Genomic DNA, 26,404 nt, shown 5'->3' with positions numbered 1-26,404 from the left:
GAATGTACATTTCTTTTTTCCTTGCACAGGGTACAGACTCATTTAATCCTAAAGACCACTATAAACGAGTGAATAGCCGAGGGGCAATCACGTTGGCCCTTGAGTTGATGACAGCATATCACAAGGCTTCCTTTTTTTTCATTGCCCCGAGGTAGCTTCTGCAACCCCACCCATTGACCAACCCTAGCCTAAGCTGTACATTTTTGCAAACTAGCCAACCAACTTTGTATGTCTGTGTGCTGGTCATCTGAAATTCTGCAAGCTTTCTACTCATAGTCATAGAGAAAAGGATACATGGGGGGAGCAAAAATGAGCAATAGTAATTGCACCGGCCACCGTGGAGGCCATGGGGCTATCCCCTTTGCCGTTCATGTTGTTCGAGGACGATGGTTCTCACTTTTTGCCTCCTTTTTGATCATGGCTGGAGCTGGTGCAACTTATCTTTTTGGAACTTACTCTAAAGAGATAAAGTCTTCTCTTGGATATGATCAAACTACACTCAATCTTCTAGGCTTCTTTAAGGACTTTGGTGCAAATGTTGGAGTTTTATCGGGCCTTATTGATGAGGTAGTTCCAACATGGCTTGTGCTCTTGATTGGTGCAGGCATGAATTTTGCTGGCTACTTCATGATATGGTTAGCTGTCACCGGGAGAATTGCCAAGCCAAAAGTTTGGATGATGTGCATCTATATATGTGTGGGAGCCAACTCTCAAAATTTTGCCAATACAGGTGCTCTTGTTACTTCTGTTAAAAATTTCCCCGAGAGCAGGGGAATCATGATTGGCCTATTGAAAGGTTTCACTGGACTCAGTGGAGCTATCTTGACACAAGTATACTTGGCTGTGTATGGGAATGATTCCAAGTCTCTTATTCTTCTTATTGCTTGGCTTCCAGCTGCTTTGTCGGTGGTTTTCGTGTACACGATTCGCGAAATGAAGGTTGTTAGGCAGCCAAATCAGTTGAGCATTTTTTACTACTTCCTATTCGTGTCAATTGCGCTTGCATTGTTTCTTATGGTTATGACCATACTTCAAAAAGCAGTAGCTTTCTCACAAGCAGCTTATGCTGGAAGTGCAACTGTGGCTTGTGCTTTGCTCTTTTTTCCTTTACTGATTGCCATTAAACAAGAGTGGCTAATCTGGAAGCAAAGAAACCGTCCTGATATTTCTAGTCCTACAGTATCTATCGAGATACCGTTAGAAATTGAGCCAAAGCAGACATCAGCAGCTCAATCTTCAAGCAAAAAGATTGATGAGAATCAGACAGCACTTTGGTACCAGAACATCTTTAAGAAGCCAAAGAGAGGAGATGATTACACTATCCTACAAGCACTTTCGAGCACTGATATGCTCGTTCTGTTTCTTGCAACATTCTGTGGACTGGGATCAAGCTTAACTGCAGTGGATAACTTGGGACAGATAGGAGAATCATTAGGATATCCCACAAAAACCATAAAGTCCTTCGTTTCACTTCTCAGCATATGGAACTTCTTTGGAAGAATCTTTTCTGGTTTCGTCTCCGAAACTCTTCTTGTCAAGTACAAATTTCCAAGAACTCTAATGATGACATTTGCCCTACTCTTGGCTTGCACTGGCTATCTCCTTATTGCCTTTCCTTTCAATGGCTCGGTTTATATAGCATCCATCATAATTGGATTCTCATTTGGTGCACAACTGCCACTGATTTTTACCATCATTTCCGAGCTTTTTGGCCTGAAACATTACGCGACGTTGTTCAATTGCGGACAGTTGGCTAGCCCTCTTGGCTCATATATCCTAAATGTTAAGGTCACCGGACCTCTTTATGATAGGGAGGCATTGAAAGACCTTGCTAGGAGGGGAATGACTAGGTCATCCGTGAAGGATCTGACATGCATTGGAACTCAATGTTATAGGTTGCCTTTTATCGTATTGGCTAGCATTACTCTGTTTGGAGCTCTTGCTTCATTGATTTTGGTTGCTAGAACTAGAGAATTCTACAGAAGTGATATTTATAAAAAGTTCAGAGATGCAGCAGAGGCAGATGATGATCCAGATATGACATTGCCAACATCCAAAACGGCCACTTCAAAGTAAGTAAGAAAGCATTTGTGGAGATTTATTTAATCCTGATTTGGCTGCCATAAAAGGGGAAGGAAATGATTATGCTTTTACCTTTTTCCCTACCTTCTGGAAGGTAAAATATACTGCCAACATCATGATGTGCAGTAATAGATTTTTGCCATCGGCTACAGGTTGTAATAACTAATACTCCATATGTTAAAGCCATGAGGTTATCTTGACCCTCTGTGTCTTTCCTCAAATCCTTGAAGAAGAGGATCTGTACCAAAGTACCAGAGTTTATTTACATCAAACATATGCAGTTGTATTGCTCGATCAACTCAAAAGTATAAAGCTTTTCAAGATTTTGTCCAAACTAATCTGCTCGTTGTTGATAATAGATGCCAATGAAGTAGCTCATTGTTTTGGCCGCTATGGTACAGAAGTGGCCAGGTATTCTGAATGGGATGATAAGATTCCTTCATTTGATCATATCCAAACTAGTGCTGATGAACTTAAAGATTAATCAAAATGAGCAAAAGCTGTGTGTCATTCAGTAGATGTTTTGAATTTTCTGTTTTCTTTTTACCCGAATTGAATATAACCATTTGGACAAAAAAACACACACACACACACACACAACAATTTACCTGACTGACGATTGATTGAACAACAAGCCCAGGTTCGACGCCCGTTAGTGTCTAGGATTTAAATAATCATATGTCGGTGGAGTTTGTCAAAATAGGGGTCACAATTTGTCTGTTTGTCTGTAGTCTTTCCGTCATTTGTTTGGAATCTCTATATCGATGTGCTCTGCCGGCGGTGGTCGTCCACAATTTCACTATTGGACGTCAATTTTCTAGCATAATCTTCTGTCTCTCTATGCCCGTGGCTGATGATAGCCAAGCAGCGCATAGCATACAGTAGAAAATTTGGGATTTGTCAAATAAATCAACTTTCTATTTGTGGGATAATAATATGTCAAACCATATAGCCTGCCCTCCTTAACAATTGACTTGATCTGAAGTTACGTGACGTCCAATCCCTCGCCTAGGTGCTCTCTTGTTTTTGAAATCTTGTGATTAGAAGTGACGCGGGTGAACTGAACGCGTCTTCAAAAAGTAATGATCATCACAGCACCTAAAGAATTTCATCTTGTGGGTTCTGGGTATCAATAAGACAATAGAAGTGAATCTTACTTAGTATTTAGGTAGAGTATTATTTAAAGAGTAAATTTTATATAAACTATCAGCGTTCGCGCTATCACTACGCTATCACGATTGAATGAATGGTACATGAACAAATTTTGAATTTGACAGTGATAATACAATATAAAAATACTGTAGCATTTTTTAAAAATGATTTAATGTATAAAAAGTTAATTGGAAAACATGTATGTGATGTGATACAAGCACAATTTTTAAAATGTCTCCTATAATTTGTACTTCCATCGGATAATTTTCGCTTCAATTCTTGCCTGCAATACTCGAAATTGATACTTCCTTATCTCCTAGTAGTCTCTGAGAAGAGACAAACCTGAAGAAAAAGCAAAAAACCAAAAAGGCCTCTATGGCCAGTGCCAAAGCACAAGGAATTGCAAAAACCCTTTTTTCCTCCCCAATTTCTGATGATGTCCACTGCAGGAGTTACATTACCAATTCCATGCTCTAAATACTGCAAGCTCTCAAGTACACATGCTGGAAAATTACAATAAGAAGCTGACTAATGATGCATATCATTCAATTAGGTGTCAAAGAATAAGATATATGTCACTCAAAAGGAAATTCTTAGCGGAGCTACTCAAGCATTAGAGTGAGACATATTTCCTAATAACTGAAACAAGTGCAATGATAAAACACTTTCGGTGCACCATCATTTTCTCTTCCCTAAACTTGAGCCACCTCACCCGGTCAAATGTCCTTTTTCTCACTCATATCTCCAGCAAATTAAAACGAGGATGTACTTCTTTCACATCGAAGGAAACCACTCAGGGTACAATATGGACTCTCCAATCAAGGCTTCACAAGATTTCTAATGAAGTCTTCCAACTGACTTATCTCACCAGTTAAACCAGAAGCTTCTCCAATGACGACTTTGTTGTGACACTGGGAAAATGCAAAGGCTTCACCAGGTGTCCCAAGTGTATATTCATCAGTGACATCTGCCTCAGATACTGCTGTTCTTGATGTCCGAAGCTTGTCACTAGATCAGCAAGAAAATTAAAAAAACCACAACTCAGGTTCTGAAAAATTTAGCAAATAGACGATCAATGAAGATGAAAAGTCATTAGTGAAATTGAAATTGCTATTAAGTGACGCAACTTAGTCACATCAAAATAGGCAACAGCATGCAAAACATTGCACAGAAATAATATATATATGTATTAATCTGAAACTACTTGAGCAAGTTGGTGCATGAGATGGTTTTGACAGCCAAAGCTAATAATCATAGAGAAGCTACGCAGAACAAAATTTGAATTTAATTATTAAAAAGCCAAACAACAGATTTGATGAGCTTACATTTCTTTCTCCAGCTGTTTTCTGATGAAATCCTTTGTGTGTGCGGTGACTTTATCCACCTTGTTGCAGAGGATGAGAAGTGGAATCTTCCTCTTTACAACACTTGCAGCTGTAAGAACTTCATAGAGATACCTGGGCACATACCAAATAAGAAATACTAATACATTGGTATCTAGAATAAACACTGGTAAGAACAAACAACGCAAGGGCGGATTTAATTACTCTGAGGCAGCACGGCAGTTAGGTAGGAATTCCACAGCATCAACAACAAAGACAACGCCAGCTGCTTGAGGCAAGAACTCATCTAGTTTGGCTCGAAGACGAGAATGCCCAGGAACATCAACAATGTGAACAGGCTTTATCTTGCCCTTCTGCAAGTCCAGGATAGTATCTTCATTAAATGACACTTCAAAACTTACTAACTGGAAAATAGTGTTGAAATGATTCCATCTCACAATATCTAACTGGAGAATCTACTAGATGACAGGTCAACTATCTTATGTTATTGACGAGAGAACAACTAACATGTCTACATGCACCTTCACTATCACCAATGAGATGGTGACACATATTTTTCATGGTTTATCAAGTCAGATATTATGATATCTTTAGCACTTTCTGTGTTGTATTATCTAGACCTAGAGAATTTTCTATTCCTGAGATAAGAATGGGCAATAAGAGCTGACAAGGATAGCAAAAAAGTTAATATAAACTGGTGTGTTTTCTTGTGTTATTGACAAGATCAGATATCTTCTCAGTAAAAACTCAGCAGCAAGCATCTCCAGTGTCCTAAATGTATCTGAAGTTTCTTTATGCTCATGCATGCTTCTGGCGTAAGCAGGTTACCTTGGTTGTCTCAGAGTGCAGTACAAAGGTGCCTTCATTAGGTTCCATAGATGTCACAGTACCCAGATGAGAGGAGCCATCACGGAGCTTTGATAAAGGCAACGAACAATATGTCAATAGTGAAACACATCAAGTTAATGAAATTTAACACCAAGAGGTACCAGGCACCCTAATTATACTAAATTCTTACTTGGTAAAAGAGAATGGTTTTTCCACTTCCACTGAGCCCAGTGAGCACAATGGTATTAGATGTTTTGCGTTTGAAAAGTTTAACTGCAATATCAACAAGATATGTATAAACTTCATTAGCTTCTGTGCAGGAAGAAACATTCCAAAAGTAATAAATATCACAAGAAAACATGCATCCTCCAATCAATCAATGCTCATAGACGTGGGGAAAAAAGCATTTATCATAGCAAATGATAGGCATCAGTTTTTAATTTTCTGCACAGAGTAAGTCGATATACTTGAAGTTATTACATGCTGGAAAAAACTATTCACTGAAAAAAGTGCGCACAAAGAGCCTATCTAGTTTCACCTAATGCAATACTAAAAACAAAATCAAATGCCTTGTTTCAATCATATCCATAATTGCAATTTCATGCTTCACACAACGTCTCTTCACCAGAGACAATTTACAGTAGCCCAGACAGACAAATTAATGTTAAATGTGGCACAATCTCCTCTTTTGAAGATATGAGCCGTTATGGTTAAATCTAACTCAAACTAAAATAAAGGTACACTTGTGGCCCTCAAAGAAATCAAATAGGCCAAAAGAGCACATTATTATCAGAGCAGCATGCAGCACATTGAAAATATATGATAAGCACACTCACGCACACAGGGCTCAGATGTACACATGTGTATCCACAGACATGAAAGTTTCTTCTGAATCTCACAGGTCAATGGAAATCTACTGTATGGTAACTCCACCATGCATTTACCAGAACCAGAAAAGCTACATTTGGCAATATCATTAACATACACCATTTTCAGCATAACTAAGATGGTCTATAGGGCACACCAACAAACATAAATGAAGCAACTCTAAATCAGCAGATACGCTCCCCATCGGCAGGTTAAAGGGAATAAAAAAAGGTTCTAACTAAGCAAATACTTATAAGTATGCGGCTGTCATGCAAAAAACTGAAAAATGAAAATTTCATCGTCAACCAAAGTGTTACCATTGCTAAACCTTTTATGTAGGTGACACGCCAGATAGATTACATCTTGCACCCTAATTTAAACCTACAGTTTCCAGGACTAATTACACATATCAAAACTCCAAATAGCATTCATTCGCATTTTAAATAAATAGTTTGATCTATATATCCGTAACACCACTTGCTCAACCTTTAAACCTAAATTACAAGAATAGGAAAATATGCCTTTCATGTTCCACTGCCTAGTTTGTGATCAATTTAACCGGTTTTGCAGACTGCAAATCTCATCAAGTACAACAGCGCTTTAAAGTCACACCCTTTAATTGTTAAGGCGTCGTGTAATAAACATGCAGGAAAATTGATACAGTTCATTCAACAAATAACTTTAGGGTAGCAGAATAAAGTACAGCAGAAAATTCCAATAAGCAAAGCACAAAAAGAAAAGGATATTACTGAGTATGAGTAAAAGCATGGTGAACACGACTACGGCAACGGCGACATAAAGTTGAGCTGGTGGTTTCCTTTGAATCAATAACTGAGCTTCTCCTACCCATTTCTGTACATGAATCTTCACTTCTGTCTCTATCTTTTCAAAGTCCATCTCTCACCTACTAAACATACACCACCAAAGAATAGGGATTAATCTGCAATTCAGATTGCAGTTAAAAAAACCCTAGAATTGATAACTCTCTGCTTTCCTATCTATTTGGGCAATTAGATCCCAATTTCAATTTCAGTTCTTTCAAAACGACAACAAAGAGGATTTATGAGCATGCTATATTTTCTACCTCGACAAAAAGGGGTTGAAGTTGAAGGAAACTCCGATGGCGACGGCGGAAGACAATCTGCTCGTGCTGGTGAAACTTCAACCGAAAACAAGTTGGGAAGTTTAAGGGAACGAATAATGGGGCAATGTTGTGGTGGTGGATTTGGGGGAATACGGCAAAGGAGTAGTGTTTGCGGAGGTTGGAGGTGGAGGTGGTGACAGTGGCCAGGACCCAGTAGAGAAAAGATCACAAACGGATTGGTTTATTTGCCCCAGTTACCCAAACCCGTTTTTTGAATTTAGTATTGAATCCTCCGTAACAATAAATATTTATAACTTGTTTGGAAGTCTATTTAATATTTCACTCTCTATTTTTGATTTTTTTTTTTTTTGCAAGAATCTCTTTGGAAGTCTATTTAATATTTCACTCTCGATTAAATCTAGTACTAAGAAAGTTGTATTTTGGACTTAATTGAATCCAGTACTTGCAAATGATATAGGTGATCCATACATGTTAAATCTAGCAGCAATTATGGCACAAAATGACACAATGAAAAATATAAAAAATTCATCATTTTTAAGATGGTTTTTTCTAACAGTGCCTTTTAGCGCACTTGTTAACACACCTAATATTCACCTAATTTACTATATATACATACACATACAAACAACTATTATCTTCTTTTACATTTATATATTTTTTTTTATTTAGTCTTATCCACCCTCCCTTGTGTTTATTTATTTTTTTTAATTAATCTCATATTTTAAAAATTCAACACAAGAAATAGTAACCGTTTTAAGATTTATTGACTATGGAAAGAAAGAACGAAAGGGACCCCAGTGCTCGTATTCCACGATGAAAGCAGTCATGGTTTTGGACCATGTTAGGAGAGTAAGCTGCTGAACACGGAATTCTTCTTCTTGCCATTCATCATCAGATGCTACATTTGATATTCATGGCCACCTTTGGCCATATGAAACACGATCCAAGATCATTATTACTTAGTTAAGCAGGAACTGTGGAAGTTGGTTGTTTGGTAATATTATTGGCATTAAAATTTCAGCGTTAAGTTCTTCCGACATTCTTCTGCCTCTCTCCAAAAAACCATCCATCAGATCAGACTATTATCGATCGATTGGGATGGCAAGTGAGATGGTCTCATGCTTTGCAATGCATTTGCTGCAAGAAGCTGGATAGTTCTCAATACAGTACTTGGGAGATGGGATGCAGGTTTTTTGGGAGATGCTCACAAGAAATAATAAAAAGCTTCCTTGGAGTTGGGGGCAATGATCAAAGCACTCTCAATCTCCTAGGCTCTCAAAAGAGCTTGGAATCAACCATGAATTTGGGAGGCTCTTACCTATTTTTACTCAAATAGGTTGTGTGTCCATCGATTTTTTCAGTCTCAAAATCCGCAAGTAGTTGGCCAGGCGGATTATGGAAGGTAATTGGCACCATTTTCACAAGCAAATTTGGAACTTGAGCACAATACTATAAGCATTCAATACATTTCAACTTCCAAAGTGTACATCATAATCATGTATCCCACAGAAATTAAATTACGAAAAAGTAAGTTTCTTCTTCTTCTTCTTCTTTTTTTACATAACAACAACAAAGTTTTTTTTTGTTTTTTAGAATTCTTAAGACCCAATTAATTGAAAGATAAATTTATGAGTCGTAAATATTTTATACCTATACCTATACCTACTCTACTCTTACATTCCAGGAAGGGAGACAATTTCAAGAGGACTTAAAGACCTTCCCAAGACCCTAGTGATCATTTGACCAATAGTTAGTTGGAACATTAATGGGTCAATTATCTGGCTCTCAATTTCCCTTATTTCCTTTCTTTTCCAAAAGATTTACGGTTTTTGGAGAACACAAAAAAAAAAAAAAAAAAAAAGAAGCTGGTCTATAAGCAGAAATAAATTGGGCCTCAAAAACAATCTGAATGTTCTAAAAGCAGCAGACTAGGCCCAGCCAAGCCGGCTCCCCAGAAAATGATAAAAAACAAACAAAACAAAATTACTACTTAATATACTTTCCTTGCCGCGCCTTTCCTCCGGTACTTGGGGTTGTGATGAATTTTGGCGCCTCCGACAGTTAATAGTTTTTGGAGGAAAATAAAGGGAAACCATTTATCTGTTTATACATTTGCCTTAGACAGACCAACTGTGTGTTGCGGAAGAACGAGATATGGAGGACATTGGTGATTATTTGGACTTCGAATTCGAGGAGCCCAGCAAGGTTCCTGCCGCCATAACCAAGAAAAAGTAAACCTTTTTCTCTTCTTCTTCTTTTAAAATTGCAAACTTACGATTGTCATAACTCGTAACTGCAATTTCGGTTGAATCTTGAATTTTAATGTTAAATTTTGGGCAGGAAAAAGGTCATAGGCTTGGATGACCTTGTAGCAGATTATTATCAGGAGAAAAGCAAGGTTATTGAAAGGGAATCCAAAAGGGCCAAGTCTGAAAAGCAGATATGTGATTCTGATGATGATTTGGATGAAGAAGATGCTAGACAAGTAAAAGAGTTTGAGGATCATGTTGATGAGTTCCAAAAAGATGTAAATTTACACCTTCTCATTTACCTTTTATTTTAATTAAGATGAGTGATGGAATTGTTGTGTTAACCTAGTTGAATTTTGCTTGCCCTCTTGAGTCTTGAGTTTTTTCTTCACAGCTCTTATTTTTTATTTATCTCAACTACAAGCACGAATTTTATGTTTAGTGTCTCTTAAATTTCTCAAAGATTAAGCCTCAACTGTGAAACTGCGAATGGCTCGTGAAATCAGTTATGGTTTGTGTGGTGTACCTGCTACTCGGATAACCGTAAAGCGTCAATTTTTTGGTGTTGTCATGTGGACTAGTTTAGGTCAATTTTGTTACTACATTGAGGTCGAGAGTCTGTCTAGTTTGGAGTGTTATTAAGCATGATCTTCTGTTCTGTAGATGGGTCAAATAAGCAATGATGATGACACACATTTTTGGGGTTTTCAAGTTTTTGGAAATCAGGTGAACTTTCCATGTTTAATTGAAATTCTTTTTCATAGCGTGACAGTTTGGTTGGCAACCTTTCAGTATAACTTGTGATGTCATTTCTTTTCGTGAAAGCTGCAGGAAGTGCTGTCTCCTGTGCGGTTTGCTGAAATTGATAGTTGTGAACTTTTACAGTCTTTCCAAAATCACAAACTGAATTCTATGGTTGAACTCGAAATGGAGAAAGGTCTTCCTTGTTGCTTTCTTATACTCACTTTTAGATGATCTTACTCTAGATTAGTTTTACTAGAGCTACTGTTTATATTCCACTCAGTTTAAAATTTCAAGCTAGCTTGAATTGCACTAGGAACAATTTTCTAATGCAATAAGCAGTTTACATTGGATGTCAAAATTCATTACTTCCTGTAATGGTATTGCAGGAGAAACTTTTCTTGAAGGATTACTAACAAATGGGTGGCTTTTGAAGTTGGTTTTTATAAGTGGTCAGTTGGAGGATTCCATAGCAACATGGACGTTCAATCTCAGTAAGTGAGAGTTTCTTCTGAAGAGATCAGGTTGCAGTGCTATTTACATTGAATTTAACAATTTTCAGTTCCCTTATGCAGTGTTGTATTCATCAAAGGATGTGCTGAGAAGAAGTGCATGTGACTTATGGTGTAGCATCCTTCTGCACAAAAACAAGGTTGCTTCTTTTCTGTTTCATGGCGCACTAGTCAAGTTTTCTACATGCAGACAAACATGACTGTCTTTCTTTTGTCTGGAACTGTATTAAATGTCTTCGTTATTAATCAGCCGGACCATTCGAGTATCAAGTTGGTACGGGTACCTAGCCATTCTGAACTAAAAAAAGCGCTTGAAGTATATGGCTTTCAATTGGATTCTTCTTCGAAGTCATCGTCTGATGTTGAGATGGTTCCTGCAGGTTGAAAATCTACATCTTCAATGCTTTAGTTCTAGAAATTGTATTCGCATATCTTCTGTTTTAAGTGGGTAATCCTCTTGAGAGAATGTATAATTACCTTTACTGAAATAATACTATAGGGAGCTTATTAAAACCATGGAATTCAGAGTATGGTAAAGTACCTGTGGCGTGGGGAAAAACCCCTTTAATGGGTGTCACAACTTTCTACTGTATGGCCTGTCAAACAAAGCTTGCCTTTGGCGTTTAATTTTCTCCTTCCAAAACATGCTTCAGATACACTGAAAACTGGTGCTTTTCAGGACACTGCTCTGACCTTACCAGTTGTTGTGGCCATGTGTAGTCTCAACAGTGTAGAATAAGAAACTTGACTAAAGACAGTTCTTTTGAAATGATTTCCCTTGTGAGAGAAGGGGAAAAAAATGAAAAGAGACACCAAGAGCACAAGGATGCTAAGGACCATAGATATGGGGAATACTAATTTAGCCACATATTGAAATTTATCCTGCATTTTCCTTATCAATTTCAGTCTTTAAGTTCATGCTTGTCTTGTTAAAGTGAATAAAAATAAATAAACAAAAGTAAAAATTCCAGGCTAAGCTATTCTGTGGATTTTATGCTAGTGTTAAATGCTTAACTGAAAAACAGATTTTAGGTCATAGGGTTGTTTTTCTTTGATTTCATTCAACAAGGTAGTAACTTAAGAATTTGTAACCTTTTTTGTTTGCATTCTTTTCGATTCTTTTCAGATTCTGATTGTCCAGGACCGCCTCAGAATATTCAATACTGGATTAAATATGTTAGAGTTTGCTTCCAAGTAAGGTATGACCTAACTGAATTTTTCGCTGCTTCTAATGTTTCAGCTATATAGAGAATCCTCATATTAAGTACTGCAAATCTTCTACTGGTTTGACTGTACTTATCTTTTGTAGGAACACATGGCAAATCTTATCTTCATCAGAGGCAGAGGATTTGACATATATAATTATCACTATGTGTCTAGATCGCGTAATGTTGGGCCTCTCCGTGGTTCTACATGAGTGTCTGGTTGCAGCTATTAGTTACTTCAAAGATGATGAATGGCAAGCAAGCTGTCACCAAATAGCAAAATGCCTTGCATTAAGGTTTTCTAGATGCTTATAATGTTTTAGTCCCTTCTGCATTAATTTAGAGAATTAGTATGTCTGCTTTATCTGGTGCCTTTCCTTGTCATTTGTCTCTCTTTGGTTATCATATAGGAATTTTAGAAACTGTACTTGGAATTATCCTTAATAATGGGCATAGACGAAACAAAAATGAGAGATTTAAAGGTGCATAAGTATTGTTCCTGACTTGGTTGAGTTTGATATGGTAAATCAAGAGGATATTCCCATCCATGTTTCTTTATGAGACAGAAGGCCAAAAGTTTTGTATCCGACAAGCGTTGTCAGTGTGACAACTAATTGCTCATATCATGAGACAGAAGGCCAAAAGTCTCGTATGTGACAAGTGTTAATTACTCATATCAAGTATGGGAACTTTCTGCTTGTGGATAGGTTTGTGAAGTTATGGATAATGCATTTAGTATGAGCTTCCAAGAATGCTACTTCCCTGTCCCAGATTATTTGAGCATTATAAATTTGCACATATTTTAAGATGTATCATTTCTATAATCATGAGACATGTCACAATACACCAAAGTTACCTTCAATTTACATTTTGTGATTAATTGTCCAGAGGACTAATGCATTCTCAAAAAGGGAATGTTGTTTATGAGTCTATGACTTAAAATTCTAGGTTATCTTTATTTGTATCCCACATCCAAGTCTGATACCTACCAATCGGTTCATGAGATTGTACATAAGACACGTAATGATCAAGTGGACATTTTCTGGAGAGAGTGAAGTGGATGGAGGTTAACATTGGGCAGAGAAAGTGCATGAGAATGTTGGAATTGCTCTTTCTTATGCTTTTAGATGATCTGCTAAGCAAAATTATCTGCTATGTTTAAAGCCATTGTCAGCCTTCTTCTTCATCCTTTTGTTTTCCTTCACCAAGTTTTTGCTGCAGATAATTTGCTGATCTTTTCTTACTATGGATTTTGTTTAATGAAGACTGCCTACAGATGTAAATTGCCTGAGAATTGTAGACAGTATCTCAGCAATTGATGGGCGTAGTAAGCACCTCAGAAGTGCTGTGGCTTTCCAATTTCTTGTGAAATGCTTTGATGCTAAGGTACAACTTGATGTCGGTATCACTGTTATATCAATTGATGGTCTGCAACCATTTGTACTTTTGTGCACAATGTGTGTGTGTTATCATAGAAGATACATTTCTTGGCTGATTGTTGGACATAAGCTGCCCTTTTTAGACTTTTCTCCTACTTTACTTCAGAATAATTTTATTTCCTAGTAACTCACTATATGTGAGCACCTAACCTTGCTGAAGCATTCATTAGCTTTGACAGAAGACATCAGATTCTGACACTAAGACAGATTTTAGAACCTAGCCTTTTTGACCTGATCACTATACGACTAAAATTAATGTGACAAAATCTGAAAGCTGCTAAACTTAATAAGTATTATGTTGCTTGACTCTACCCAGATTGGTGGAAAGTATGTTCTAGAACTGTCAATCTTTAGAAGATTAACTGATTCTTTTCTAGTGCTTTATGCTTTGCTTAGCTAATTTACCTTTTGCGGTCACGTTCTTGCTACCTTGATGTAGTTTGAATCAAGTTGTTTATACCATTGGTTGTCCAGTAGCAAGATAGTAATATGTCTATAATATTAGTTTGCAGTATGTGGTTTCTAGCTAATAGGCTGTTTAACTTGATGACTGCTTGCTGGTGTTCCTATTTGCTGCCCTGTGGTTTATCAACCAATTGTCCTGAATTTCTGCTGCTTTTCATCTTGTTACTCCATTAAAGGTACTTGATGCAGAAGAGATCTTGAGGTTGCTGATCTCAATTAATGTGAGAGACAACAAATGTAACCTTTTCAAGATGTATATAGGCTTGAGTTTGGCAGAAAATTGGCTTTTATTCGATCCCCTGTTGAACGACAAACCGATCCTACGTGAAATGTGGGGTCTCTGTTTACGTAACTGTTCTTGTCAAATTACCAGTACGGATCTGAGGCCCTTTGCTTCAAAGGTAAGAACTTGATGTTCTCTCTCATTTCTTAATAAATTTATAAGTAGTACTGAAAATATATTGATATTGCAGGTCCGGTGTAAAGCTACATATCTTCTTCAAGGAACTTCAAGTAGATGATTAAGGTAGGCCTTCCTTGAGCCGCTAGGTATTGTTCTGGGAACTCTTCTCATCTGCTTTACTTAATACAGCCAGAATAAGAACATCTGGCGTATAATTTGTCTTTATTCAGTGACGAGTCCAAGGCTGTTCTAACTCGCGAAGCAGCCAACAGGGGATTTGGCTTGTTTAGTTCAGACGATACTCAGCTGTGACTCCTTCCAGCACTAGAGTTACTCAAAGCCAAGTAATACCATTTTCGTTGTCATCATGGTTATTTTGGACACTTAACTGTTTCCTATGGATCGGTGCTTGAAGAGTGTTTATGGAAGGCAAAGATAGCTGCCCTTTTGGATGTCCGGTGAAGTATGATGATGTCCCAGCCATTTTGCCTGTAAGCAAGTCTTTTTTGTGTAAATGTTGGCAATATCAGACCTGGAGATTAACAAACTGTGTCTCGGGGTGACTGGGCAGAAGTAGTCCTGTGAACTTGCTAGATTTTTTGCTTCACTGTTCTCGTAATCTTCTGAACTATACATGTCGGGTGATTGTCAACAATTTTTTGGCGAGATGTTGAAGAATGAATGATGTACAGTGCAAATCAAGAATGAAGTCAATATTTTCTTTTACTAGCTTGGCGTGTTTTGTTTTCACATTAGTTCTGCAATGTTAAATGAAGATTAAGATGGGCATTTGCCTTGTGCCATCATCGAGTTACAATTGATAATCCTGAATTGTAAATCTAAAATTATTGATGCTAAAATTAAAACAAAAAAAAAATCATTTTCGTAAAATCTATGGAAGTGTAAAATATGTAAGTGTAAAATATGTAAATAGTTATAGACCAACTATGGAAGTGTAAAATATGTAAATCTATCTTTTTTCGTAATAAATAACATTCAAATCATTAGGATCAGTTTAGTTGCAAATCATTTTTAGGATTTTGCACACCTTTCAAAGCCAATCTTAACAAAGTAGTGTAAAATTTTTAGAACTCCTTTCTTCAATTTTAAAGTTTGAAAAACGGGTTAACATAGGCTCAGGGTTCGGAGAAAGCGCTCTGGCAAGTAGCAACTTTTAAAAGTAAGAGGCTCGGATCCGTGCCAACCACCCTTTAGCTTCGGACAGCCGTTGGCGATCCGAACCTCCGCTCACTTTCCCAAAACTGTGCCTTTTCAATTTTTTTGTCAGTGCTTGCTACAGTACTGTATTGCATCTTTGGCGCTTTCTCAATCTTTTTCTTTTGCTCCCCTTTAATTTCAATTCTCTCGTATCATTTTGTCTACTGATTCCTTCTGTTTCAGAGGGAACGATTAAATCTTTGGTAGGAAAGTTAAAGGGAAATTCTTGCTTCATACTTCTTTACAGACAAGTGTGTTCAAGAATTCTCCCTTCTGATTCTATTTCTATAGAAAAAAAACTTTATCAATCTATATATATATACATACACCACATTCATTCATTGATTTGGTAATTTTATTACACAATCAGAAATCCCAGAATACCATTTTTCTTATTTCTTGTCCCTTTTTTATTTTTACTTCTGGGGCTCCGGGTGATTTGAAAATAAACTTTAATCTTAAACATTTTATGATTTCTGTTCCAAAAATTTTCTGGGTTTTAAATCTTGAACTTGTCTGTTGAACACAAACTTCATTTTCACAAAATTGAAGTTTTGGTGTAATTTAAGGTTTAAGGTCACTTCGAGGTTTTATTTGGTACACAATGAAAGGGGATAGAATGGCAAAGAGGTCTTCTTTTGGGAGCGTCGTCAGGAGAAGATTGTCAGATATTACCAATTCTGCTCCACAGCCTAGATCTCCAAGCAATGTAGAAAAGCCCTCCTTGGATCCTTCTTCTAAGGAATATATTGATCATCTTGCCAAGGTAAAGTTTTTCTTGGTCATATTTACTTCTGCTGGTGTTCGTTGTACTTGGTTATTATTTTTTATAATTTGTTTGTATTTGGATGTTTGGAACAGGAAAATATGGCACTGGTCAAGCTTATTCAAGATAAAAAGTACGCTTTAATTGTTGTTTTTGTGTTGTGATAAAAAGTATGCTCGGCAGTTTCCCTAGAACTTATTTCTGGAATCTAATTACAGTAAGGTGATTGAATTGAATGGAATTGAGCTCCAAAAACTCAGAATCAATCTTCAGAAGATGCAAATGCAGAATTGGAATCTTGCTCAAGCCAATAGTGTTATGATAGCGGTTAGTTTCTTTTCCATCAGTTCTAAAGTTAGTCCTTTTAATACTCTACAAGAAAATTTTGCCATTGTCCTCTATAACGTGTCTAATCTTCTGATTGTGCAGGAACTTAATTTCGGGAAAGAAAAGGTTAGCTCTTCTTATTGCAATAGTAGTTAACGAATTCTGCTCATTTCTTGAAGGAGTGGTCTTAGAAAATTTATCTTGTTCCAGATGATGACCCTACAGCACGAGATTTCCTGCAAGGAGGCACTTCTTAAATCAAGGAGTTTGGAAATCAAGGCAAGTTTTTTTCAATCAGAAGGGATTCCTTTAGTTTCAGTAGAATCTTTGGTTTCAGATGTTCACTGATCGGTACATGAATAAGCATTTCCCCTCCGAAGCTGGATATTGCACAGCGAAGCTAGATTTTCTCCTTTTTCAAGAGAAATTGTGTGACTTTTTCAGCTCATATTTGAAGTTTCACAATGACTAAGAGAATCTCAACACAGCTTAAAATATCTTTTGCATTAATTAGAAGATCAGAGCTTAGCAATTTTATCACGAGAAAGGCATATGGTAGGAGGCCATAATTTAGCGTATCTGGTGTCTGATCTAATAATGCATTTGAAGACCATACTTAGCATTCTTATGGAATTATTTTTGCTAATTCACATGCCTATATTATGGACGAGTGACAATTGGGAGAGCTTCAAGTAGGACACTTGAAGGTGCATCTAAAAGTTAAAACAAATTTGTGATTGCATTTTCTCAGACGTTCATGGAAGAGATTTTCCATTATCTCTCGTGTTCATGCTTTTGAAGGACGTAACCGAGTGGAAAAGTTGGACTTTACTGTTTAAACTTGATCAAAATAACAATTATGTGTTGTCATAGCTGAGTTTGATCTATGTATTACTCTGAAATTAAATTGAGAACGATTAAAGGCAGGAAGATAATAGGGTTCGTAACTACCATTTTCACCAATCAGTAAGTCATTGTAGTAATCAGTTTATGTCACTTGCTGGCTTCAGGAGAGAGAGCTGACTCCTGCAGAAGAAACCAAACATGATAATAGCAAGAACAGAAGGCCCCGCTTCACAAGAAGTAGATGTAAGTGCCTAATACATATGATTTTGTTGCCTGCTTATGTATGCATTTTAGTTATTCAAGTTTGTGACTTGTCTGTGCTTTTGCAGCCGTAGGCCATTGTACAACTGTATCCCATCAAGTTGCAGCAAAGGAGGCAGCAGAAAACAAGAGGTTCAAGTCCTCGCCCTGTATGATTATGCATTTGTGACTGAAAAATCACATCTTGAAAGTTCTAGGCAGATAAGCTGTGGGGTGAAATTATCCCTAAGCTTCCAGCTCTCCTTAGAATCCGTACCCCTGTGGCCATCTGTTGCATTTTAACGATCATTTCAATATCTTATCTAAACAGTTATCAGCCTTTGCACATAAGAAGATGGCTTTTTCTAATCTCTATTCTACATTCTTGCTGCAGGCTCTGTTTAAGGAGGCAGTCAGCTAGTTCCAAAATGCAACAGCAGGAAAACAAAGAAAACTTGTTCGAACTAGAGGACGTGATGCTGCCAACTGCTGGCGTACCGACTGATTTTGGACCAGCTTCATCACCTTTTACTTACAAAGACTGTAAAGATGATAAGCAACATGGTGCTGAACTTAAATCTAGACGACCAGAAAGAACCTCAATTGGTGGAAGACCATTAAGAAAGGCAGCTGAGAAGGTTCAATCCTATAAAGAAGTCCCTTTAAATAGTAAAATGAGGAGAGCAAATTGAGCTGTATGAAATTTGAAAATCAGAGTCTTGTGCTATATATATTTAGCCTGCAGATTTGCTCTTCTGCACTCATAGATTATGGTTATGTCAATTTGGTTTTGATTTTGTGTAATGTGTGTGTGTATACTTCATGTCACCATCTATAACAGTACAGCAACTCTTCATTGTCCCTCGTCTTTTTCTTTTTCTTTTTTTTCCTAAGATGAAAAAACCCTCATTCTCCATCATTTTTAATTGTGTAGTTGTAATACATACATACATACATACATATATTGAAAAGGGGGTAAATTTAGTTAGATAATTCTTTTTTCTTTTTCTTTTTAGTTGGTGGGGGGTGGAGATGGGGTTGCAGAAAATTATAGGCTGGATAGAAAGCAACATGGTTAATGTGACATTTTAATAGGCTTACTATTTAAGGTTCTTGCTTGCTGCATGTGAATTGGCTTGGGCTGATTATGGTACATTGTACTTGCCAAGAGTAAGTGTTTGGACTGAACCTTGTAGCCCAATGCAACTATCTGTCAAAAATAAGATTGGACAAGATAGCAGCAAAGGCTGCAGCGTTGGGCACCTGTCCTGGAATGCAACAATAATTACATGACCGTTGGCTCCGTTCAAGTATTGCCATTAGAACCACTGAATTCATGGCCGGCCGCCGCAAAAAAGGGACTAAATCTCTCCTTTTAAACTATAAATCGAGGGGTTCGAACTTCACTTATAATAAAAAAAATAATTTAAAGGAGATATTAAAGTATTCTTTTAATTTAATCAAATTTTTATACACAATTTTTTTAGATTTTTTTTTTAAATTAAGACAGATTAAATTATAAAAATATTATCGATGCCATAAAATAAATAAGTAGACCATAGCTTTCTGGTCAAAACAGGAAAAAGCTGATATGATGAGTGATGACCCTAGTCGCAGATCCCAAAACACTGTCCACTTGAACATGCATATAATTTTTGCCGGCTACACGAACGTGCAGGTTGTAAGACGGGGGAAGGATGGTTAGGCAAGTGTGGTTTTTTGGTAAGAGGAGCTCTGCTGGTTAGACGACTGAGAGCGTACGTGAATGAGCACTTTTTTGGGATAGACCTCTATTGGCAAAAAAATTTTTTAATAGCACCGCAAATGTGTTTTTGTATTGTTTTTTAATTATTTTTTCATTTCATATATATTACATTATAAAAAATCTTATGCTATTTTTTTAATATATTATTCCAAATAAGTTTCTATCCAAATACACTAGACTATTTTATCTGCATCATATTCAATCACCTTTTTATTATTTTACATGTATCGCATCACAGAATGTGCTATAATGTTAGCCTAAATAATTTTTCAAGTAATCTTCCATCGCATTTAAGAATATTTAAATGTACAATTTATATTCCAATTACATCACTGCAATAAACTAAAATGAACCCCTCCCCCCTCCCCCAAAAAAAAAAAAAAAAAGAATAAAAGGGAGGATGAAATGCTTTATATTCCAATTACAAATCACCTTCTGCAATTAATCACTTCAAGAAAAATCTCAAACACTTCCCCTCCTCTTTTGCTTCAAAAGGGAGGATGAAATGCTTTAGTCTTCTCATAAAATTCAAATGTTAATTGCTTTCACCTATTAAGCCAAGTGCCCCCAATCTTGTTTATGCTTCTTGAACACCAAATTCCACAGGACTAGTACTCAATTAGTTATAAACCCTTGTCAAGATTCCAGTTTCTGAATGCAACTTACTTCTGGAAAACCGAATTCCACATGACTGGGAACTCAATTAGTTATACACCCTCGTCAAGATTCAAGCTGATTGCAGATCTCCTGCCATAGAATGGGAAACAGTGACTTTTCATACCTCTCATTGGTAGGGACAAAAAGTAATATTAGTCCATCATTATACCACTCCAATACCACATCGAGACAAGAAAACGCGTTATATCATTTCTTGGGTCATCCACGTGTTTTTACTTTTCCTTTTTTTTTAATGCTTTTGCTTTTGGGTACATATACATCATGATTTTTAGATTTTTGGCAAAAAAAAAAAAAAAAAACATTTTTGAATAGTCATTACATTTTATATTGAAATATGCTCATATAGAGACAGAAATGTCCATTATATATAAACTTATAAAATCGCATAGTCAATATGTACAATTATAATTCTCTATTCTCATTAAGTTCTAAACTGTTGATTTAACTTTTTTATTTAGACCAAAAAAGTCGATCTGAAGCGATTATTAAGTATGTCTAGTAGTTGAATCCAAAAATCCACTTGGACACACCAGCATTCCACTTGATTTTATTTAACGTGTCAAGTGGACTCCACTTAGCATGTAAATATGCAAATGGAATCCTTATATATCCACAAGAAGCTTCTCTGTTGATCCTGGACTAACTACTAGTAGTTGTTTCGAGAACCGATATAAAATTTCTAGTTTAGTTTAGTTTTTGGAGTACAATTAACATTTTTTTAAGAATAATGTAGCACATAGTATTTTCTCGTGAATATGATGTATTTAGTGGAGTTCTTATTGGAGTTTAGTGTAGATTTTTGGGCTTTGCTTTTGTTTGGACAAATGACTTGGGATTCTCCCTTCGATTTTGATCTAAAAATTGACGACTCACCTAAATAAGAAGGCAGGTAGAGACTATCGGCATGGACTTTGGATCCCCAACACTTTCGCCATCGAATGGATTCTACCACTACTACTACTACTAGTACTACTACTACTTTTTTTTTTTTCCTTTTTAAATTCATATGACGGGGGCCCACAAAGCTTCACAGAAAACACACTGCCCCACACGGATTTAAGACTCGATTTTCCTGGAGTCAGTTGCTTTGCTCATTGCCCTCTGTACTACTATGAGATTGCGGGTGGGGTCCCCAATCCCCCATCTGGTGACCGGCAATTTGCAATTTTCAACTCTCACAGTTTTGCCCTGCTGCGTCCGGCGCACCTGCGTTTTCAACGGTTTGAATGGGTCGCGTCATTTCGTCTTTGATCTCAGCCGTCTCTTTCAAAAATTATATGTGTCTTCTTTTTTTTTTTTTTAAAAAAAAAAATTTTCAATTAAACAGTTTTTTTTTTTTTTTTTTTAAGTGTTCGAGTCTTCAAATCTTACGAGGGAGAAAAGGAAAAGGAAAGGCTTGACGGTCAGAACCTAGGAAGCAAAAGTTTTTGTTCTTAGCTCCACATAGTTAGTTGATGCTATGTTACTAAAACATTAAAGAATATGAATTGATAGTTTTGGTAGAAAAATTTTAAAATATTTTTTTAATACACTTTTCAAACGGTCATTTTATTTCACATATATTACATTATTACACTATAATTTTCTACAAAAAAAAAAATAAACTTAAAAAGATGGCAATCCAAATGAGACTGAAATCAATTTTTATGTGTATGACTTCTTAAAACGAAATTCCTAAAGTATATATATACATATATATATATATATATAGGCTAAGAGTTTATGTCTGATAAAAGAGGGTACAATTGGACGATCTTTCAGATTTTTTTATAGCCGTCCCATTGAAAATTTGAAACTGAGTTATCTATATAAGATAAACAAAAAAAGAAAAGATTTAAGCACTATTTAAATTGTAAACTGAACCAGAGTCAATAGATTAAGACCCGTTAAGAATTTGGTGTGGTCTGCCTTTTGGTGGACAGTTTTACTCCCATTAATCCATCACTTGTTTATCCCTCTTTACATTTCCAGTTTCTGCGTGAAACTTGTAATTAACCTTCTAATACCAAATCAAATATGTGCGTAGACTGTACGTAGAATATTATTTGAGATAATTTTTTTTATATAATGTATGTAATATAAAAATATATTTATCGTACGAGCGAGCAGATAAATTTAGGTAAATAATTTATTATCCAGACACAGTCTTTACCACGCCTGGAAATTGGAATGGGAGGGGACGAAAAGAAAAAGCTTTGACACAGTGACATGCAATGGCTCTTCAGTTAACTCACATCTTTTCTTCTGTGGATGAACGAAAAAATCCATTTGCGTTTCGATTGACAAGGTACCACCCATCCGACATAGACGGGTTATTCTTGCTTCGAACACAAGCATTTCCATAACTATTGATGATGTCTCTTCGGGGACATCCGATAACTATTTCATGGTGGGGTTTTGATGGTTTCTTTGCCTAATTTTCTAGATACACAATGATACGAAAGTGATTCTCGTAACGGGTGTTAATTTGGCTCGGCACTCGTAAGCATATTTAAATTACACTTAATTTATCACGTAATTGCACACATTCACATTTATTATTACTGTATTTAGACTTTTTTTTTCAAATTAATTTTAATTTTGTAAAAATATAACATCTGAAATCTCTTTTAACGAGTGCTGCTACGCTCGTATAAAATTAATAATGTCTTTTGGTATGATAGTTTTGTTACAAGTGCCTAATATTGCATTTCAAGATTCTTAAAAAGGATCTACATGTTTGATGTTACTCTTCATCCTAGTTAAGATTGAGGTCCTGAAACTTCTTAATCAACCAAGATTCAAGGTTCTACAAAATAGTGGTGGAAAAAAATGGCATTGCATTTGTATAATCTTCCGCGTTCTGGGTGCTCCAGTGATCCTTTCCTTTAGCAACTAATTTTTTTTTTTTTAAAGAAGAAGATTACAATTCAAACATACCCAATTGTTTGACAAAATTTCTCTACTGCTTTGTAATTCCAAGAATTCTCAAGACCAACATAGAGTTTAAAGGCGAGAATCACAAATCTGACAGTAAAGGATTATATTAATTAGTGCGTTTGGATCGTTGAATTATCTCAAATAATATATCACTTGCATCATAAATATATTTTTTCAATATACTTTTTCTTAATATTTTCAACTACTTTTTTATCTCATATACATCACATCACAAAAATGTTACGGTAATTATTCCAAATAATATTCTATCCAAACACTTAAACTCGGACCGGAGAGTGAACCGAAAAATCCATCCCATTCACGATTCGACCGGTTCAATTCCAGTTCAAAGGTTTAACAATTGTTTATTCATTTTAGTATTAAAAATATCGAATAAAACTAAAATATTTATCTTGGAGACTAAAGATTTAATAAGTACCGGCTGAACCTCTGGATTTTTATCGGTTTTATTGGTTCAATCGACTCTTGACCGAGGTTGATTGATTCAATTGATTGTTTAGATTTTTAATTGAATTGGATTGGAGGCATAGGCGATTCTCGATTCGATAAGTCGGTCTGGTCCGATTTTCGAAACACTGCTGCAAATAAAGAAACTAAATGCAGCCTAAGGGCTTTTCGAACGACAAGTAAAACATCTGACCGAGTTAACCGTACATCAAAGAGTACTGAAGAAAAAAAAAAAAAGATTTCATCCCAATTTGCACATTATACATGCACTTATATTATTAAGAAAACACTGAGGATTACAACTATCAAAGCAAGCTAGGTTGAGTTGCTAACTTTACCAAGAACATAAAGCATGCATGCCGTGAACATTATTCATATCTAGTTGCAAAATCTTTTATCTTGAAATTACTGATGCACATGCTGTATTAAATAGCCGAATTGTTCAGATAGACCAATAATTCACAATGAGCAGAATAACAGGTCGTCAACCTAGGAAGTAGTAAACCAAAAGTCGTTTTTAAATAATTAACTCAACACCATGAGTTAATAATTAAGTAAATAATTAATGTCGAGGGAGAGGGAGAGGATAATTAGTAGGTAGAGAGTGAATAACTTTTTCTACAAGAGTGAGTATGGAAGAATATTCCAATCATAGAGAGAAATGCTTTTTAATTTTCCATGAAAGAAGACTTCACCCCTCGAATGGGTCTTTTTTGTGCCAAATTTTGGTGGGAAAATTTGGTGTTTCCCAGCATCCTTTTCTGACAATCGCGTACATACTTATGTTGACTGAACGGTGAAAAGAAAAGAAGATTTTAAAAAATGGTTTTGAAAATGAAGTGAGGAGAAAAAGATAGAACTTGAAGAGGGCAGGCTGCATTTTGAAGGGTTTGTGTGCTATTCACTTCCACCTTCCAGCTTTATGTTGGGAAAAGCACATGGAGGCATCAGTACTCGAGTCAAATATAGCCATTCGGTGATGTTACACGTTAGACTATCATTACAAATCAATTTCCCTTGTATTGAGTTGATGCGTAGAATGTTTCCCTTTGTAGCCAAATTAGAGATTTTTCGGTTTGAGTTACAAATTCATATGTTGAAAGAAGTATTAACGCGCTTGCTGTGTTAAAAATCATCTCAAAATGACTATAAGATTATTGTGACGAAGCAATTCTCGAATCTTTTCGGGGATATAATACTACTCATTTCTTCAATTACTTATATATATATATATATATAGTTGACGAGTATATTTAACTGGGAAATGGCCCCGGGGGTTAGCTCGACCGGTTCCGTAGTCTCCTCTTTAGGAGCAGGTCCCGTGTTCGACTCTCTCCCCGTACCGCGCTGGAATCCTTGGGGCAGGCTCTTCCACTCTGGGGGCTAGTCTGATCAAAAATTGACCGGGATACCCCCAGTCGACAAAAAAAATATATATATATATAAACTATATATATATATATATCTAACTGGGAAATGGGAATCATAGCATGCTAAAGGTACCAAACAAGCGTAGCAGATTACTTATATTAAACTTGGAACTCTCACTCAGTACTGTTGCAGAAATTCGAAAGCACAGTCGAGTCCAAGACATAACATGACGGTATAACCACTTCCACATAATTAATTAATCAAAGAAGTTTAATTGACGGGACATTTTTTTAAGCCAAAAACAAAAAAAGTTAGCTCGAATTTCTAGGCAAAAAGTAAAAGATACCCACCTAATTCCTCACTTAACTTTTTAAGAACGAATTTTATACATTTTCTTTCTGGTAGAAAAGGATGTGTCTGCGTACCTCATATTGGCGGTATAATACTCGTCTGGTCTACGATATTCTGAGGACTGAGGAGACTGCTCATCTCATCTTTGTATAATTGCATTGTACTATTCTAAAACAATTGCAAAATTTTTCTCCCTTGTTTTTTTTTGTCGGCAATAAGACTAAAATTGGAAAGTATAATGCACTGCAGTACGGGTGGAACAATAAGAACAGTCAAAGGCGGTTGTTTGTTTCAATTGTTTGTGTGGATGGAGTATTATTTGACATAATTACTGTAACACTTTTTTTTTGTAATACGATGTATGTTAGATAAAAAAAATGGTTGAAAATATAAAAATATATTTATGATACAAGCGAAATATTATTATTTGGAATTTACCGTCTGGTGGTAAAAAAGAATAGTAAAAATAATGACAGCAGTGTAGTAGGCTAGACGTTTTCTACTGACTATTGTAGAAGTTAAATTTGGAATTTTGGTAGTCAAGTGGAATAATACTGGTAAGGTAATAGATATGTATGTAGAACCAAGTAAAATTAACTTGGATCCGTTCAAATCACTAGAATGTTTGTTAGAGCAGCATCATTTGCTGTTGTGGATCAATCGATAATTGTATATGCTGTTGTGGGTTCCGCTCCAGCTAATGTCAGGATTAACTCTCTTTTTAAGTGCAATTTAAGTAACAAAGAAGTTAAAAGAACGAGAGAGGGAGGGAGGGAGTCGGATGGAAACTGGAGTGACAAAAAGGTAGAAAGTGTTCCATAGCCCTCAAGGAAATTGATTAGTAATCAACTGCTCGTGGAAGAAAGATAACTGAAGTGGATATGCATTACAATTCTATCAAAGACATATAAACTAATAACAAAATAATCTCTTTGAATAACATCCCAACTCTAGTTTCATCCTTTGAGTTGTTAATAATGACTAGAATGGCAAGCATAAACTTTTTGTTAGACATGGGAAAGAAACAAAACCAACTGCCATCGGCCAACCAAAAGTGCATTAAA

The 26,404-nt window shown here is 36.1% G+C and overlaps 4 protein-coding genes across 7 annotated transcripts; 3 read left to right on the top strand and 1 right to left on the bottom strand.

The window, feature by feature from the left end:
* Positions 1-2,416, top strand: LOC113727293 (protein NUCLEAR FUSION DEFECTIVE 4-like). Its single transcript, XM_072076605.1, has one exon. The coding sequence runs from the start codon at positions 295-297 to the stop codon at positions 2,074-2,076; it is 1,782 nt and encodes a 593-aa protein (XP_071932706.1). The 5' UTR covers positions 1-294; the 3' UTR covers positions 2,077-2,416.
* A 1,343-nt stretch (positions 2,417-3,759) lies between these two features.
* Positions 3,760-7,638, bottom strand: LOC113727285 (uncharacterized). Of its 2 annotated transcripts, none has more exons than XM_072076601.1 (7): positions 7,357-7,638; positions 7,022-7,176; positions 5,596-5,678; positions 5,406-5,492; positions 4,782-4,930; positions 4,560-4,691; positions 3,760-4,242 (listed from the first exon to the last, which is right to left on the bottom strand). In XM_072076601.1, exons 2-7 carry the CDS (start codon positions 7,167-7,169, stop codon positions 4,053-4,055), a joined length of 789 nt encoding a protein of 262 aa, XP_071932702.1. In that variant the 5' UTR covers positions 7,170-7,176; positions 7,357-7,638; the 3' UTR covers positions 3,760-4,052. The 2 variants fall into 2 exon arrangements, with proteins under 2 accessions (XP_071932702.1, XP_071932699.1); XM_072076598.1 differs by having other exon boundaries at positions 7,022-7,179; positions 7,357-7,635.
* A 1,661-nt stretch (positions 7,639-9,299) lies between these two features.
* LOC113695297 (uncharacterized) lies at positions 9,300-15,120 on the top strand. 3 transcript variants are annotated; one of them, XM_072076593.1, is made up of 13 exons: positions 9,300-9,608; positions 9,718-9,904; positions 10,290-10,352; positions 10,458-10,563; positions 10,757-10,861; positions 10,943-11,019; positions 11,130-11,259; positions 12,006-12,078; positions 12,189-12,380; positions 13,350-13,470; positions 14,165-14,389; positions 14,462-14,514; positions 14,622-15,120. In XM_072076593.1, the coding sequence occupies exons 1-12, from the start codon at positions 9,532-9,534 to the stop codon at positions 14,507-14,509; spliced, it is 1,404 nt and encodes a 467-aa protein (XP_071932694.1). In that variant the 5' UTR covers positions 9,300-9,531; the 3' UTR covers positions 14,510-14,514; positions 14,622-15,120. The 3 variants fall into 3 exon arrangements, with proteins under 3 accessions (XP_071932694.1, XP_071932686.1, XP_071932681.1); XM_072076585.1 differs by having other exon boundaries at positions 14,462-14,537; XM_072076580.1 differs by having other exon boundaries at positions 14,462-15,120.
* A 380-nt stretch (positions 15,121-15,500) lies between these two features.
* On the top strand, positions 15,501-18,649 carry LOC113727271 (uncharacterized). Its single transcript, XM_027251327.2, has 8 exons — positions 15,501-16,375; positions 16,471-16,508; positions 16,594-16,702; positions 16,805-16,828; positions 16,913-16,981; positions 17,713-17,791; positions 17,878-17,941; positions 18,183-18,649. The coding sequence occupies exons 1-8, from the start codon at positions 16,214-16,216 to the stop codon at positions 18,478-18,480; spliced, it is 843 nt and encodes a 280-aa protein (XP_027107128.1). The 5' UTR covers positions 15,501-16,213; the 3' UTR covers positions 18,481-18,649.
* Positions 18,650-26,404: the final 7,755 nt, after the last annotated feature.

The sequence above is a fragment of the Coffea arabica genome, chromosome 1c (assembly GCF_036785885.1).
Source record: "Coffea arabica cultivar ET-39 chromosome 1c, Coffea Arabica ET-39 HiFi, whole genome shotgun sequence".
Taxonomy (NCBI): domain Eukaryota; kingdom Viridiplantae; phylum Streptophyta; class Magnoliopsida; order Gentianales; family Rubiaceae; genus Coffea; species Coffea arabica.
This window is presented reverse-complemented; position numbering and strand designations above follow the sequence as displayed.

Coding starts and splice junctions, on each gene's coding strand:
- LOC113727293 (XM_072076605.1), top strand. CDS start 295: ATGGGGGGAGCAAAAATGAGCAATAGTAATTGCACCGGCCACCGTGGA.
- LOC113727285 (XM_072076601.1), bottom strand. CDS start 7,169: ATGGACTTTGAAAAGATAGAGACAGAAGTGAAGATTCATGTACAGAAA. Junction 4,931..5,405: donor TGCACTCTGAGACAACCAAG/GTAACCTGCTTA, acceptor CTGGACTTGCAG/AAGGGCAAGATAAAGCCTGT. Junction 4,692..4,781: donor AACTGCCGTGCTGCCTCAGA/GTAATTAAATCC, acceptor GTATGTGCCCAG/GTATCTCTATGAAGTTCTTA.
- LOC113695297 (XM_072076593.1), top strand. CDS start 9,532: ATGGAGGACATTGGTGATTATTTGGACTTCGAATTCGAGGAGCCCAGC. Junction 11,020..11,129: donor TCCTTCTGCACAAAAACAAG/GTTGCTTCTTTT, acceptor GTTATTAATCAG/CCGGACCATTCGAGTATCAA. Junction 14,390..14,461: donor TGAGGCCCTTTGCTTCAAAG/GTAAGAACTTGA, acceptor TTGATATTGCAG/GTCCGGTGTAAAGCTACATA.
- LOC113727271 (XM_027251327.2), top strand. CDS start 16,214: ATGAAAGGGGATAGAATGGCAAAGAGGTCTTCTTTTGGGAGCGTCGTC. Junction 16,376..16,470: donor ATATTGATCATCTTGCCAAG/GTAAAGTTTTTC, acceptor TGTTTGGAACAG/GAAAATATGGCACTGGTCAA. Junction 16,982..17,712: donor CAAGGAGTTTGGAAATCAAG/GCAAGTTTTTTT, acceptor TGCTGGCTTCAG/GAGAGAGAGCTGACTCCTGC.